We start from the raw sequence: 14451 nt of genomic DNA on the forward strand, positions 1-14451 counted from the left end.
ACTGGAGGCTGACAGCCCATACATAAGATGCTCCATGACCGCTGGCCTCAATGCCCAGGAGTATTTCAGGGCACATTCAATTTACCGACTGACTATCATTTGTAGCGTCTAACCTCTGGGGAAGCCTGGAGCAGGTGGAGGTCGCAATGTCCTCTGCGTCTCTGTGTGCCTTTCTAAGGATCTGCATCCTGGACAGTTACTGGAGAAAGGTGGAATATCCTTCTGTCCTGCTGCACACAACCTTCCTGGCAGCTCTCATGGTCCCATTAGAGGCTCCAAAATCAGGGTGAAGGGAAACTGCAGGTATAGTTTCCCCAGAAGGGGTGGGATGCATGTGGGGGAACGTTTCTTCTGAGGAAAGTTCTTTTTGGCACATAGACTAGAGGTGTGTTGGTGTCCTGGTATTCGCATGCTACAGCAATACAACTCTGTCTGCGGCTTACTTCTCTTCCTGCTTTGTTCCTCGATCTACAAAGTACCTTCTGCAAACTTCAGACAGCATTCTGAAGTAGGATTGCTTTCCTCTGCCAAAACCTAGTGGCTTCCAGGCAGATCAAAGCAGCCAACACACTGGCCTTGAGGAGCCGTGAACATCACTAATCAAAGCTGTGGATGAGATAAAACTATCTCCATGCAGCATGGCTGACTAGTAAAGATATCACAGCACATGCTCAAAACAGTGTGTAAGAGCTTGAAAGACCAAAACTATGCTTTGGTTCCAGCCCATCATCAAAGGCAGACAGCTTGCTGATGAAAACCAAAATGTTTAATCTTTGTGGACCTCTTTTCTGGGAAAGGTTTGATTTTGATTGCTGCAGGCACTGCTCCCTTAGTGACTGAGGAGACCGAGAGTTTCCAAACAGCCCTGTCCCCAAAGGTGCTCTTTGAGGATTGCAGGAATTACACTGGAAACTCAGCAGAGTATTTGGGCCAAAGTTTTTTTTGCCACTGTTTGTCTTCATTGCACGCAAGCGCCCCATCAGTAAGGATCAATGCTGCAGCTATAAAACCTCCTTGTCTCCTTGCTCTTTCTCCAATGGCTTTCGTCACACACAGCTCTTGCAGGCCTGGCTCTGCCTAGCTCCAGAGGTGACAGTACTAAGTTCAGTGGGGGGAATAGGGCCTTTTGCTCTTACTGAATGCTGTGCTTTTCACCCAGGCATTGCAGAAGCACTTTGCAAGACAGCACATATCTTTACTGCCATTTTAGAGAAAAACCAAAGCACGCAACAAACAACACTTGCCCAACCTCCCTGAGAGCTCAGTGGCAGAAGCTGAGGAGACCAGGATATATGCAGTCTTCTCTGACAAAACTTGTCTGCCTGTGGTGGAAAGGCCCAAACAGGAAAGCAGTTGTGAGCCCTTTTTGCCAAGCAGTCCTCGCTGATTTAAACTAGCACCCACAGGATTTATTCTGCCTTGGATGTAACAGTGGATTTGAGGCAAAGGGTCCCAGGAGAACTGCAGTCAAATAGGATAGCGGAGCACAGCTCTTTCTCTTCTCCCCACTGTGGGTGCATTTAGGCAGCAGCAAGCACCCACTGTTACGTCTCTACACTTTTTCTGGCTCAAAGTTGTACAGCAGAAGAGCAAAAGAAAAAGGAACCCCAGCAACAACCCATAACTTCTTTTTTTCTTGTTGGCTGGAAGACAGGAACTGACCAATCTATTTCTAAACCTGGCATCTAGTCAGATCTTTATTTCCACCTTGGGTCCCTCCAGCTTGCTTCCCAGCCTGTGGACACAAACTGCCGAGGCATTTCCTGCTCAAGGTGGGTTTAAAGTGTTACAGCCAGCCAAGGCAGCCAGCGTGGGTTGCCTGTAGGTGGAGGGAAATTCTTCAGGCACTGCTCCCAGCACATGGAATAATGATTCCAAATTATGCCGGGCTCATTTTCAAAGTGCTGTACCCGGTTCTGGGTGGAAATAGGACCTGATTGGACTCAACTTTGTCAGTGTAATTGAAATAGAAAATCCTTCCATACTCAGACCTGGATTTACAAAGCATTAAGAGGCCTATCAGAGTGACTGGATTTTGTTTTCTTGGTCATATTTTTTTGTCCTATTGGAATACTCCTGTGGCTATTCTTCAGCTTAGTTTAGCAAGACATTGGGTATCTTTTCTTTGTGTCCAGTGTTCCTTGAAAGAGAAAATGCTGGAAAGCTTAGAGAGGTTGTCCTGGCTCCTGACCATGAACCAAAGAGCTAAGAGCAATTCATAAGCTTTAAAATAGCCAGATTTTTGTCTATCTTTATGTGATGCACACAGGGCCAAATGCTGCTCTCAAACATACACAATCCTAATCTTCACCACCCAGTGGGGAAATATCTGCTTTAGTCAATGTTATGTGGTCACAATGAAGGGCAGTCACTAGCTCCACATAAGACTCAGTGCTGCAGCTATCTGCTAATGCCCAAGCCCTGGACAAATACCCTGTGCAAATCCCACCAAGACAAACAAAAAGGCTGGCTTCCAGAAGGCAGAGTATTTGCAAAACCCAAGGAAACACTGGTTCTCATTGTTCCACCAGTGTTTTACTATGTCAAGCATCTTACGTGTAGGCGTAATCCTCTCCCAGCAAGCTGGCTGCAGCATTAGTGGAAATACTAGCAGTAGTGATACGTGCTTCCTACCAGGAAGGGGCCACAGATGCCAATGCTTTTGACCCAAGGGCAGTTGAATGACATGATTTGCCCTTTTTTTTTTTCCCCTGAATCTGGAATGAAAGACAGAGAACAAAAGCATCTTTCCCAGTGATATTGCCAACTTTGGTAGCATCTCAAGACAGAAAACCAACAGCACTAGACCTGAAATCCTAAGACACAATCACAATGCAAATGTTTTCAGTGGCATCCTGTATCCCAGTACTGGATATTAACATCTCCTTTTGGCTGCGGAGATGGAGGATTATAAGCAAAAGACATGGAAATCAGAAACCAAGGGTCCTAGTCTGGACTTTTCTACTGACTCCCTGCATAGCCATGAGCAAGTTGCAACACCTTCGTTTCCCCTTCCGCAAAACAGAGAGCAATGAGCTTTGCAATCCTCTTAGAGTTCCTACCACAGGCTTGATATATCTCTGGAAGTAATTCTGTCTTTCAAAGTGCTTTTCTATCCCAAACCTTGCAGCATCTCCACTCTGAGCAGCTCACTTTGAGAGAACCAGAACATGCACAAGTGAAAACGGTACCTAACACTTCCCAGGCTAAGGGACAGCTGGAACATGAAATCTGTTCCAACCACTGCAATGAGAATATCAGCACCTGGAAGGGCTGAAACACTGTTTGATATGGAAGGAGAAAACTAACGTGTTAATGAGTTCAACAACAGCAAGAAGAGCTCAGGTTTGACAATGCAGGGACCTATAAGCTGCAGAAGTTCACCGAACAAAGGAGGAAGACTGGGATTTTCTCTTATCCTTTTGCTTTCCCACACAGCATAAAGAATTTAACAGAGACAGAATAAATCTCTTGTTTATGCATGGCCATGCAGCTCTGAGTGTGCAAAGGATGTTTCCATGTGCTGGGTGTTCTTTTGGGCCTTGGACAATGTTCCTTCAACTCCCTGCTCTGCCACAGGCTTCCTGTGTGAATTCAGGGCAATGAGGCATTAGCATTTCTGTGACTTGGTCTCCCTAGAAATAGATGGGAGGTAAAACCCTTCATCTATTGCACAGTAATGACACAAAAAGAAACACCCCTAACATTGGAGAGAAGAGGCAAAAGACCAGACTGACAGATGTATATTGTAGCTGACTGCTTGCATTTTACAAATGCTCTTCCAGTCTTTAAGCAATTAGTAACTGGACAACAAATTCATTTACAGACTCTTCCCTACAACAATCTCACGCACAAATCTGACCCCTCACCCATGCCTAAAACTTTGTTTCCAGCAGGGAAAAGAGGAGAGAAAGCCTGTTCCCCTCAAAAGGAATGCAGAAATAGAAATGAGAAGAGGATTAAACAAATTGTTTGGCCTGAGAAAATAGAGGCAAGTGGACTAGAGGCTGCAGCTAGCCCATCTCAGAGCGCAGGCAACCTCATGGTCAGGTTACTGAGGGCTATCAGCTGCCCTGTCCTGCCTCTGCTCCAGTCTGAGCTGGGCACCTTCCTATCTGTATCTCCACCATTCCTTTCTCTAAATGCACTGTTCTCTTTCCCACTCCCTCCCAAAGTGTTCTGCGCCCCTGACAGCTATGTTCAACCCAGTGCCAAGTCCTGTTCAGGAGCTCTTCTGTCTACATAAAAGTACTCTCCGGTCCTTTCAGGTTGCGCAGGGCCTGTGTCACATACTATCACATGAAGCAAACATCACGAAACTAAGCCATGAAAGCAGAGAGATTGCAACAAGAATGAAATCAACAGCCGCTTCCTGGCAACAACAAAGCTACCATCTTACAGGTCATTTAGAGAAGGGTCATTTTAACAGAAAACAGAGCTGAGTTTTGAAGCAAAACATTTTTTTTTCTTTTGTCTTTTTACCCAGAAAACTGTGAGCAGGTTTATCCTCAACCACTCTGATCCGCCGAGCACCTGCAGGGATCACAGCTGCTTCGATGTAACCTACGGCAACAAAAGGGCAGACGGATGAGAGCATGCCACAGACAGCCAGAGGCATCAATCATTCAGCATCTCACCAGGAAAAAATCAACTCCTGCCCAGGTTGGGGAACGGGTGGGAAACACTTCAAATGAGATCCTGCGTTGGCAGCCAAGTTTCACTGCTGTGACATGCATGGTTATGACTAACATTTCAGCCTGAGAAGAGGGAGAAAAATGCACGTGTGCTGCTTAATTGTGACTTAAGGCTTGTGCTTGGGCCTAATTAGATTTGCTCCCTTTGAATCACCCTGGCTCTCCTGCAGTACTGACAGGGATGCATGAGGACTGCTCCTGAGCTGATGCAAAGTGTCACTGTCAAGAGCAACGCTGTGCATCACAAAACAGATATCTGTGATTTGAAATGAAGTTTCCAAAAGATGCTTCTGCTTTCCCCTCCCAAAAAACTCATGCTCGAGGCTGTGATCAGTATCAGAAAGGACTCACTTCCACAAAACACTTTGACGATGCTAAAACTAAAAACCAGGAATTAGTGGAATAAGTGGGGGAAAAAAAAATGTTTTCTCTTACACTTCAGCTTTATACAAAAGTTCTGGAGGATATAATGGTAACAGTCTCCTTGCATCAGGCCGCTAAATAGAATTCCACAGCTCAGATACAATGCAACAGCAGAGCTGAAAGTTTCTCAAGGACTAACTACCAGTCACCTCCAAATGCTGCCAGCAGATGCACATGCCAAATTAGACCATCTGAGCATCTGACACAGTAGGGAAGTTTCTAGAGCTCCCTATCTTATTTTTATAGACTTCTCTTGGTTTTTATCTTTCTGAAACTCTCTTGGCCTCTTCACGCTTCCTTCAACAACCAGCAACATGATGCAATTATATCACTTTTGACTAACAGAAGAACAGCAAGAATAATTAGGAGCTACAAGGAAATGTAGCCTATTTTCCCCCACCACAGAGCCACGTGGAGTTACGTACATGTTCCATGGGGTGGAAGTGGTGCCTTCAAACTATAAAGCTGAGGAACATTAGGGTCCATTTCAGTGGTCTGGGAGCCAGGCGGAGTTTTTCCACCAGCTTCATTGGACTCTGAATCAGGCCCCTGTAAATGACACTAATCTCATCACAGCCATGATTTGATTCCTTTTAATTGGCCACCCAGTTTACTTCACAGTGTATGACTTGGCACCTCTTTTGGGTTATTGCTCTCTCCTTTCTTTTAGATGTTAAGTAGCTTATCCTGTATGTTCCTTCATCCCTTTTTTTTGCTTTAAAGGGCTGTGTGAAACGGTTCTGTGTCAGCCCTGCCCTTATGGAAATTGTGGATAGCCTAGAGCAATGGGTTGGAGAAGTGCTGACGTAAGGAGCAGTGACTTCTCTAGCATTCAGCAACGTTTTGGGAGCTATTTTAGGGACAAGTGCAGCTGAATGGCCGTGCTTCTGCCACACTGATACTGAGGGCCTCAAAGGAGGATGCTCACAGCCTCATGCATCTCAGGACTAAGTGATTCTTTTACCACTATGACATGAGGTGAGACAGATGGGGATTCTGGATCTCAGACTGTGGATTCATCTCTACCTGTCTGAACTAGCAGTGCCCAGCCCCTTTGCTGTGCTATGAATATGGCTTGAGCTCTTGGGCTTCACGAGGTGCATTGGCTGGATAGCTGATTGGGGCTAGACACACTCCCTCTTTCCCTGGTCACTGTATCTGAATGACACTTTCAATTTGACTCTTCAGCTCAGTGCTTTTTGCCCTTGTTCCTCCTCACTTTTCCCTTACTCAGGATATCTCAGAACCAGTCAGTCACCCCTTGCAGGAAAAACAGAAAGAGGGAAGCAGAACTGCAAAGCATGTCTGTGTACAGCAGCCAGAGCAGGGGCTCTCCCATCCACTATTACAAGGTGAGTTTCACCGGGAAAAATCATTACTTCCAGGGTCAATTTTTTTAAGGCAATATTGAAATCTGTTATGAAATCAAAGCAAACAGATGTTGGATTTTATTCTAGACATTGCCAGGAGTTGGTTTTTCATCAGCTGAGATACCAAATCACAGTCAAAACAGAGTGTTCCAGAAATCAAACATCCTCACTGCACCCCATGCATCTGTATATGAACCCGACCGACAATTACCACCAGACATGAGCACACAGCAAAGGTGTGATTAATGACAGTCCATCATGGAGAAACAGACCCTATGACACACCTGAACACCCTTGTTAGCAAGCCAGTTCGGAACATGCCCAAGTTTCAGGTAATTTACTTACTGGGGGACTATTTACTTATTTATTTTTTAAATCACATGCCAGATACAAATGCCAAGAGCTAAATCTTGCAGGGGTTGGATATAAAGTTACACTGAATTTAGTGGAAAGCCAGTCACTAACTTCAGTGAACTTTGGATCCGTCCCCTGACCCAGCAGCAGCCAGGAGTGTGTCACACTGCTTTAGAGGTGAGCGAGCTGTGGAGCTGTGCTTGAGGCTCAGCTAGTGCCATAAATATGCTCTCATTTCATCACTGTGCCATGAGAGAAACACCACGTGGAAAAGTTGACTTTTATGTTACTTTTTACAATGGTAAATAGCAGAGTGTAAGCTATTAATAGCGTATTAGTTCTGGAGACTATTTAGTTTGGTCTTATACCAGATTTTTCTCCTCATGTAATTTCTAATCCTGATTGATGGCTTTTGGGGTTGTATTCACAGCTCCTGAATAAGAAGAAACATACTGTGCTAACTCACTGAGATCATGTGGCACAAACCCGACTGCTGACCTTCACTCTTCTGTTAGTGTACTGTGAACCCCCTTGAAGTCGTATGGATCGGACCTGTCCTTTCAGAGATGAAGCAGAATTCTTGGGCATGTCCCACCGGGAGCGTCTTGACACTCTCATTCATTATTTCCAGCAATATTGTGTGAGTTAGTGGTCAAATCCTGTTGCAAACAGACTATATAACATCCATGCAAATTTGCCACTGGTACAAACTCAGATCGCTACCACCACTCCAGTCCGGTCCTTAGAGCTAATGTGAGGCTTCTGGTCACAGAATATTCCTGATCTTTGAGATAACTGCACCAGAAAACACATCCATTGTTTTCCAGCCACATTTTATTAAGCAAACTGTAACTGCAGATTGCCAGAAAGATTATCAAGTATCAGCTAGTAAGACCAAAAAAAGTCTCAGAGTTGGCCCTGAGTCAAGGACTCTCAAAGATCTGTTAGGTCTTAGGATAACTGTCTGCAATGCAGGGGTTTGCAAGGTTGGGCTTAAAGTTCTGCTTTAAATGAGGAACTGGTTAAAGACTGATGAGATTTGGCAACTATCAGGCAGTATTTCTAGTAATTTCACCCATAAATCAGCCTGTTAAGATGAGGCTTTGAAAGTACAACAGGAGAACTTCATTATTTGATAATTTATAGTGCTGTATGCAGTATACTCCACCTTGGGAACAGTTACTTTGGCACGTACCAATCTTTCTGGATAATCTGCATTACATCAGTGTCTCGGGAATGTAAGACCGTGATTGAAGCAAATCCTAGATACAAATTATATGGTGTAACTCATATTAGGAGAGACACCAGAACAAAGGGGTGGCTTTGTCATCAGGGAGATTAATATGTGAACAGTGGCTACTGTATCTTCATTTAAATGCTGGAGAGATTTGCAAGAGGAAAGCAGCTCACACAGGAAAATGCATTGTTAGCCATTGTTATTATTCCCAGAAAGAACAGAAAGTTTAGTGTGAACTTCAGAATGTCACTGATCTACTACAAAACTGTTTGCCTGGTTCACATGGCAATGAAAGATGGACTCCAAGGTAAAGGAAAAATTATCCCATGGCTGAAAGTACTGATGTCTGGGCACTGTACCTTCATATCTCATCCCTGTACACACATGAAAATCAGGTGTCAGAAAGTCAACAGTGCTCACCCCATTATCAAACTTCCCAAAAGTGCTTTGAACAAAGATCTCAGGGTAGAAGCCAAGGAAATCAGACTGCCCTGCCCACCTGCTGGTCGTGGCCAGCACAGCTTCCTCAATATTTTAGGGGTAAGTACCAGCTGGACATCTCAGTTTCCATGACCCTTCCCACCTTGCACCATTTGCTGAGTGCTAGTTGTTGCAGTGGAGTGGAAATATGTCCAGTGGTAACTACGTGTCCATTTTCTGAATACTAATAATCCTCACTTGCTATTAGCTTGAGAGTAATTCCTCTGTCGGCACCTGTCTGCTTCCAGCCATGGGATAGTTAATTTGGAAGGAAATCATTTCACTGGGGAGCCATGGATAGATTTCAAAGCCTCCTACTATTGCTGCAAAGTTGGTTGCCGGGATTTCTAACTTGCATGTTCTGCTTAAACCCTTAGAAGACATCCCAGAGTTAGCCCTAGGGCTCTATTTTCTCATCATTTAGATGTACACCCTATTGACAAAAAGTGTTTCTTTTGTTGGCTACAGATGCTCCTAGGCAGCACTACAGCACTACTGCTCAAATATCCTTTCTTTCTTTTAAATATGTGCTGGACAAGTAACGTACACAATAAAAAGCCTGCTTTTTCACCATCTTAAAAAGAAAAATTGCTAGCAAAGACACACCCTTCATTTCCCCAGACAATAGTTAGAACAACTGGCACATCTCACCTTATTATGTTCTGCCATTAGAAAAATCCAAATATCTGTGGTCCTTCTTTTGGATCACAAGCAAAGCGCAGCAATGAAAATCTTGATATGGCTGAGAAAAATCAAGAAAGACAGATGCAGCTCTCTTTCTCAATGCAGGTCCCTGAGCATTACAGGCACAGCCTTAAAGTCTGGACAGAAGTCAGTGATAAACCAGCTACCCATCAGATATGAGCCAAAGAGCTGCCCTTTATTTCTAGGTCCCCTGTACAGTGGCAGGGAGACAGAGATGGACTTCAGAACAAGTCTGCGCTTTTTTTTAAAAAAATTATTTTGTAGAAATAGGTACAGGGCATGCTGCCAGTCAAAAGTAAACCTGAGTCTAAACAGTGCATTTAGTTGGCCTACTGAAGACAGCCAGCTGCACACAAGTGTATGTGATGTTTAGCATCACAAATAAAGGCTTTAGACCTCCTCCTCAAAAGAGAAGTGGAATCCATCTACAGCTGGATCACAGGTGGCAAGATCTGAACTGCTGGACCTCCTACGAGGCACTTTGAATGTTCCACCATCGTGCCCCATCAGGGTGGCAATACCTCTTCTGTGACATTAAGGTTGCAAAAAAAGAAATAGGCCTGGTTCTTTTTACTTGATTAACAAAAATTTGTCTTTCTTTCATGCAGATAGGTTTTCTAAAAGGAAAGGACCTGTACTTGGTATCTTTCGCAAACCAGGCTAAATAGTAAGAGGACTTGAAGTTTATCCGTGGCTTTTGATCCCAATCTCCCCATCTAATCCAACCAAAAGAAGACAAAGAACCAACACCAAAGGATGTCACCAACACCCACTGACACTGCAAACAGCATTCAAGTATCTTACACGAGAAACACTTGGGAACAGCCTTTGCCTTTGCCATCACACATGTGGAAACCTTCTTACAATGACTATTGGTTACTAAGAAACAGAAAGGAGTAGGCATGGATTTAGTTCAGTTAATAGGACTTGACAACATAATTTGCAATCACAGGACGTATAGGGACCAATGCTGCAGTCAACGCAGTCCCACGTGCAGAGCAGCTGAGGATCTGGCCCAAGGTTGCAGCCACAATTCCCGAAACAGATACCACTCCAGAACAATCAATGTCTTGATATTTGAAGTCTATTCTCTTCTGAAATAATAAATCAGCATACTTGACTCAGTGTGTTGGCCTTGACTTGGATCGCAGCAAGTTCGTGGGAATTTGCCACTGACTGTGCAATCATTCACAGATCCAAACTTAATCTGTTACCGTAGACACATTGTGTATTCTCCTTCGCCCCAACTTTTGTCAGATTTTTGTACATATTTGCTTAAATGTCAATTTAAAGAAAAAAGGCCAATTTTTTTCTGGAGTAACCTCATGTTCACTTGTGATACCTCAGATCCAACCCTGGAGTTTTGCCTGCTGCATGAGATTCAGTAAGTCAACCTGAGGACCTGATTCTGCAAAACAGCACTATATGAATAGAAATTGATGGGAGTAACTCACAATGCACAAAATGTTTGCAGAATCAGAGCTGGGAATCAGAAGTGAAACGAACAAGTATGTTTTCAGTGTCTAACATAAAAGAAATCCAAAAGCAGGACAACATAAACAGTGAACAATTAAAAGACTGTAAATATTCTTTCCATTTTAGTAGGCTCGGATGCTCATTAAAAGAGCATAATTAAAAAAAATAAAAAGCAAAGATGCTTTTCAACCTAGAACGGCATGTCATGGATGGCACCGTTTAAAACTATTCCACATAAAATTAAATTCTGTTTAAAATTAATAAATCAAAACATCTAATAAATGTTTCAGAGATTATAACTGTAAAAACAATTATTTTATAGATTATGTGAGATGGGTAAAGGTGGAAACACTGCATTGACAAAGCAACATTTGGACAGGTTTGCACTTCTGAGATGATCAGCAAAGAAAAAGGATCAATAAATGCTTGAACACTGACTATGATTCGTCAGTCAAGAACACTGACTGTATCATCAGGTTACAGGGCGCTGTGGGTGAGAGCCTCCTGTAGTGTCCTGGCAGCCAAACAACCAGTCAAGGCTGAAACTATTCTGTTCCTACAGCCTTGTAAAGTTACCACCCTCAAGCAGTCTGTCTAGTTGGAAACGGGTGCAATCCCCTGGCAGCGACCCAGAAATTTCTTATTTGTCTGCACAAGATGTTTTGTAGTCTCATTGGAAAAGATAAAAGATAGTTACTCTTCAGGAGCAATTAAGAAGTTCACGAACAGCTATAAAATCCGCTACAGAAATGGAGATTAGGTTTTTTCAATGGAAATGAGAAACTTTTCCCACTATTTGCATCAAAGGCATACGCCTTGACATAAGTAGGTGGAAAATAACTGAGACAAAAGAGTCAAAGGCAATAACGCAGGAATTCATTCAACAGGCCTAGCAATGCAACAGCACAAGTGTGCTCCAGAAAGATGTGGTGCAGGTGAGAAATCCTACCTGCATCTCAAAGGAGGTGACAGATCATAGCTGGCTCCACAGATCAGGAGGAGGGTGCAGAAGAAGAGGTCAATGAACAAAATCAGAGCCTCAAATTCAGTGCGGAGACCTTGATCAGAGGAAGCTGCTAAGCACTGGTGCTGCTTTAGTAACTAAACAGAATTGAAGGGTGTGCTTAAAGGGAATCTGTATGTGCTTTGCTGAACTCGGTCCTGGAGTAGCACGGGTTGAATGTATTTCTCCATACAGAAATGGCAACTCTGTATTCACTGAATGTGAAATAATATTTTCTGGACAATTCCTTCCTCTTGGAGCAGCTTGCAAATCCTGAATCTGCTTTCCCTCCCTTTGCCTGATCAGGATGTGTGCTAACAGGTTTCTCAGAAGCACAATACAGAAACTCTGGAACAAAGACTAATTCAAACACCAAGCTGTATATACTTTAATGTTTAACAAGAGAGGAGAAAGTCTTAACTCTGACCAGAAACTCTTGTATCCTATACTGGATACTGTTGCTGGCAAGGAATCAGTAAAAATATTCAGAGGAGAATTCTCTTTCATTTAACTGAGATATCCTGATTATGACATGAATCATCTGCAACACGCATCATTCCAAGCTGTCAAAGAGCTCAAAGATGGTGCTGGAATCAGACTTCGCTCCCACTAGAAAACATGCTGTGATTTTGTCTCTTATTTAAAATCAACGGCACCAGTCGCATTCAAAATGAGAAACACAACTTCATTCTGAATTTCAGACAGAGGCAATGGCTGGTATCTGGGCAACTGAACAAGCAGCAGACAGAATATCACATTTGAATTGAGTTGGGTTTTGTTCTGTGTTTCTTATATGTTTACTAGAGCAGATGAGTCCAATGCTATCCAAGAAGAAGAGCTATTACTACCACTCTAACTCTCCTCAAGCAGTTAAGAAAACCTCCACTCCACTAAAACGCTGCTGAGGGTTACTCACCCATCCCCTTGGTGTGGTTGAAGTCGCCTTTCACCACTTTACAGGTTTTGCCATCACCACTGCAGATTCCACAGCGATCCTCTTTGGCAGCTGAGCCAATGATTCCATCGCAGCCAATTTTCTAATGACAACAACCAGAGGGCCCCATTATTTTGTTTGCAAGGTTAAAGTATCTCTAAACATTGAGGTCAAGACTAAAATAGACATCTGACTGAAAACCTGAATGGAAAGAGAACACTGTGAATTGGGGGAGCACTCATTTGGAATGGTGTTGAGCTGGTTATTCAGCAACTCCCTTCTCTAACACTAAGAGCATGAACTCTATTCAGAAGATTTAACTGAAGAGAGCTTTACAAACACTAGTTATTCCAGTTATCATCATAGATTTCATACTAACCCACTCTAACTTCCTTCAAACACAACAGATTAAAACGATGTTTCGTGTTCGTATAGCAATTTCCATCTGAGGAGCTCAAAGACATCCCAGACAAACAGACCACTACTGTGATTCTTAATTTAGAGAAGAGACAAATGTGACTTCCGTAAATGAAAATTAATCCAAGTAGCCAGAATCCTGGGCATAGCCCTTCACCACACAGAAATTCAGAGTGCTGCTACAAGTTCCAGTGTGTTGCTCACTGAATGAGCTCTGCTGCAAATTGGGATCTTGACGGGACTGTAACATTCATTTCTCATAACACTTTTGCAATACCTGAAAAAAGACCTCATTAATCAAATGGCTCAAGATACCTGCAATGCAAAAGTACTTCAATGGAAGCAGGTCAAGCTCATATTTGGCCAATCTGTGCCATAAGATTGCTTATACAATTATGAAATTTTCCAGATGTTTGCACTGTATTAGACATTCAATTGTAAAAAAAACCCAAACCCCTAACAATTTCACCTAAAGCTTCATTTTAAATGGTATTTTCATAATTTTCTATGCCTACCTAAACTTTTTCAAATATTAATCTGCAGCTTTGCTTCCATAGACAAGTATTACTAGAATAGTCACAGTGTTCTCCCTGTAGCTATAGAGATTGTCGTGGCAATCTTCCTTACTCACAAACCGTTTCTAGGTTGCGGTGATGACCATTGCACATTTGCAGACCTTGAGGTTGATAAGACTTACTGTCATTACTCTACGTAAATTGTTTTCTGTCCACGTAAGACCCTAAAAATAATCAGCAATTCACTCTTAAAACATAAATTTCTACTGAAATAAGAGTTGTCATTATGCAACTTACTAGCAGACATTCCACTATTAAAAATAAGTTGAAGATTTACTCTCTGTAGATAAACAGATTCTTGGCAAATGAGTTTGCAGGACTGTCACCAATAATGCTTATTTGAATAAGGCTGTTGGGTCTCTCCCTTCCTTGCCTTCTTATAATAAAGCCAGAGGAAAGTTGGAGAGATATCTTAGGGAACAATCAAAACAACAAACATTATGAAAAATAGGGTAAGCAGGGAAATATTAAGAGAACTTGGGCTGTTTATCTGAGACTGTCTGCGTGTAAGTAATGTAATTTGGACCTGAACTCAAACGTTCCCCTTGTTTCAGAAGACACTGGCCACTGTCTACGTCCAGATGGACTACAGGGATCAAAGATGGCCAGCATTCAGATGTGTTCTGCTGCAGTGTTTGTCTGGGTAAATCATTAGAGGACACATGCTGAGAAAGGATGATCATCCTAAATGCATACAAGGGAAATGCTGCTCATTAACTAGAACAGCATGTCAGTCGGTGGACAAGAACTACAGGAAAAAACCTGTAGTTAAAGGGAGTTAAA

At 42.9% G+C, this 14451-nt stretch overlaps 1 protein-coding gene across 1 annotated transcript in view; it reads right to left on the bottom strand.

Annotated features, from left to right (window-relative positions):
* The window catches only part of ADAMTS17 (ADAM metallopeptidase with thrombospondin type 1 motif 17), a 189212-nt gene that overhangs the window by 46957 nt on the left and 127804 nt on the right, over positions 1–14451 (bottom strand). Inside the window, exon 15 of the mRNA XM_068410576.1 lies at positions 12659–12779. Coding sequence (XP_068266677.1) covers positions 12659–12779 — 121 coding nt within the window. The remainder of the gene's footprint in view (positions 1–12658; positions 12780–14451) is intronic.

The sequence above is a fragment of the Nyctibius grandis genome, chromosome 11 (assembly GCF_013368605.1).
Source record: "Nyctibius grandis isolate bNycGra1 chromosome 11, bNycGra1.pri, whole genome shotgun sequence".
NCBI classification, from domain to species: Eukaryota; Metazoa; Chordata; class Aves; order Nyctibiiformes; family Nyctibiidae; genus Nyctibius; species Nyctibius grandis.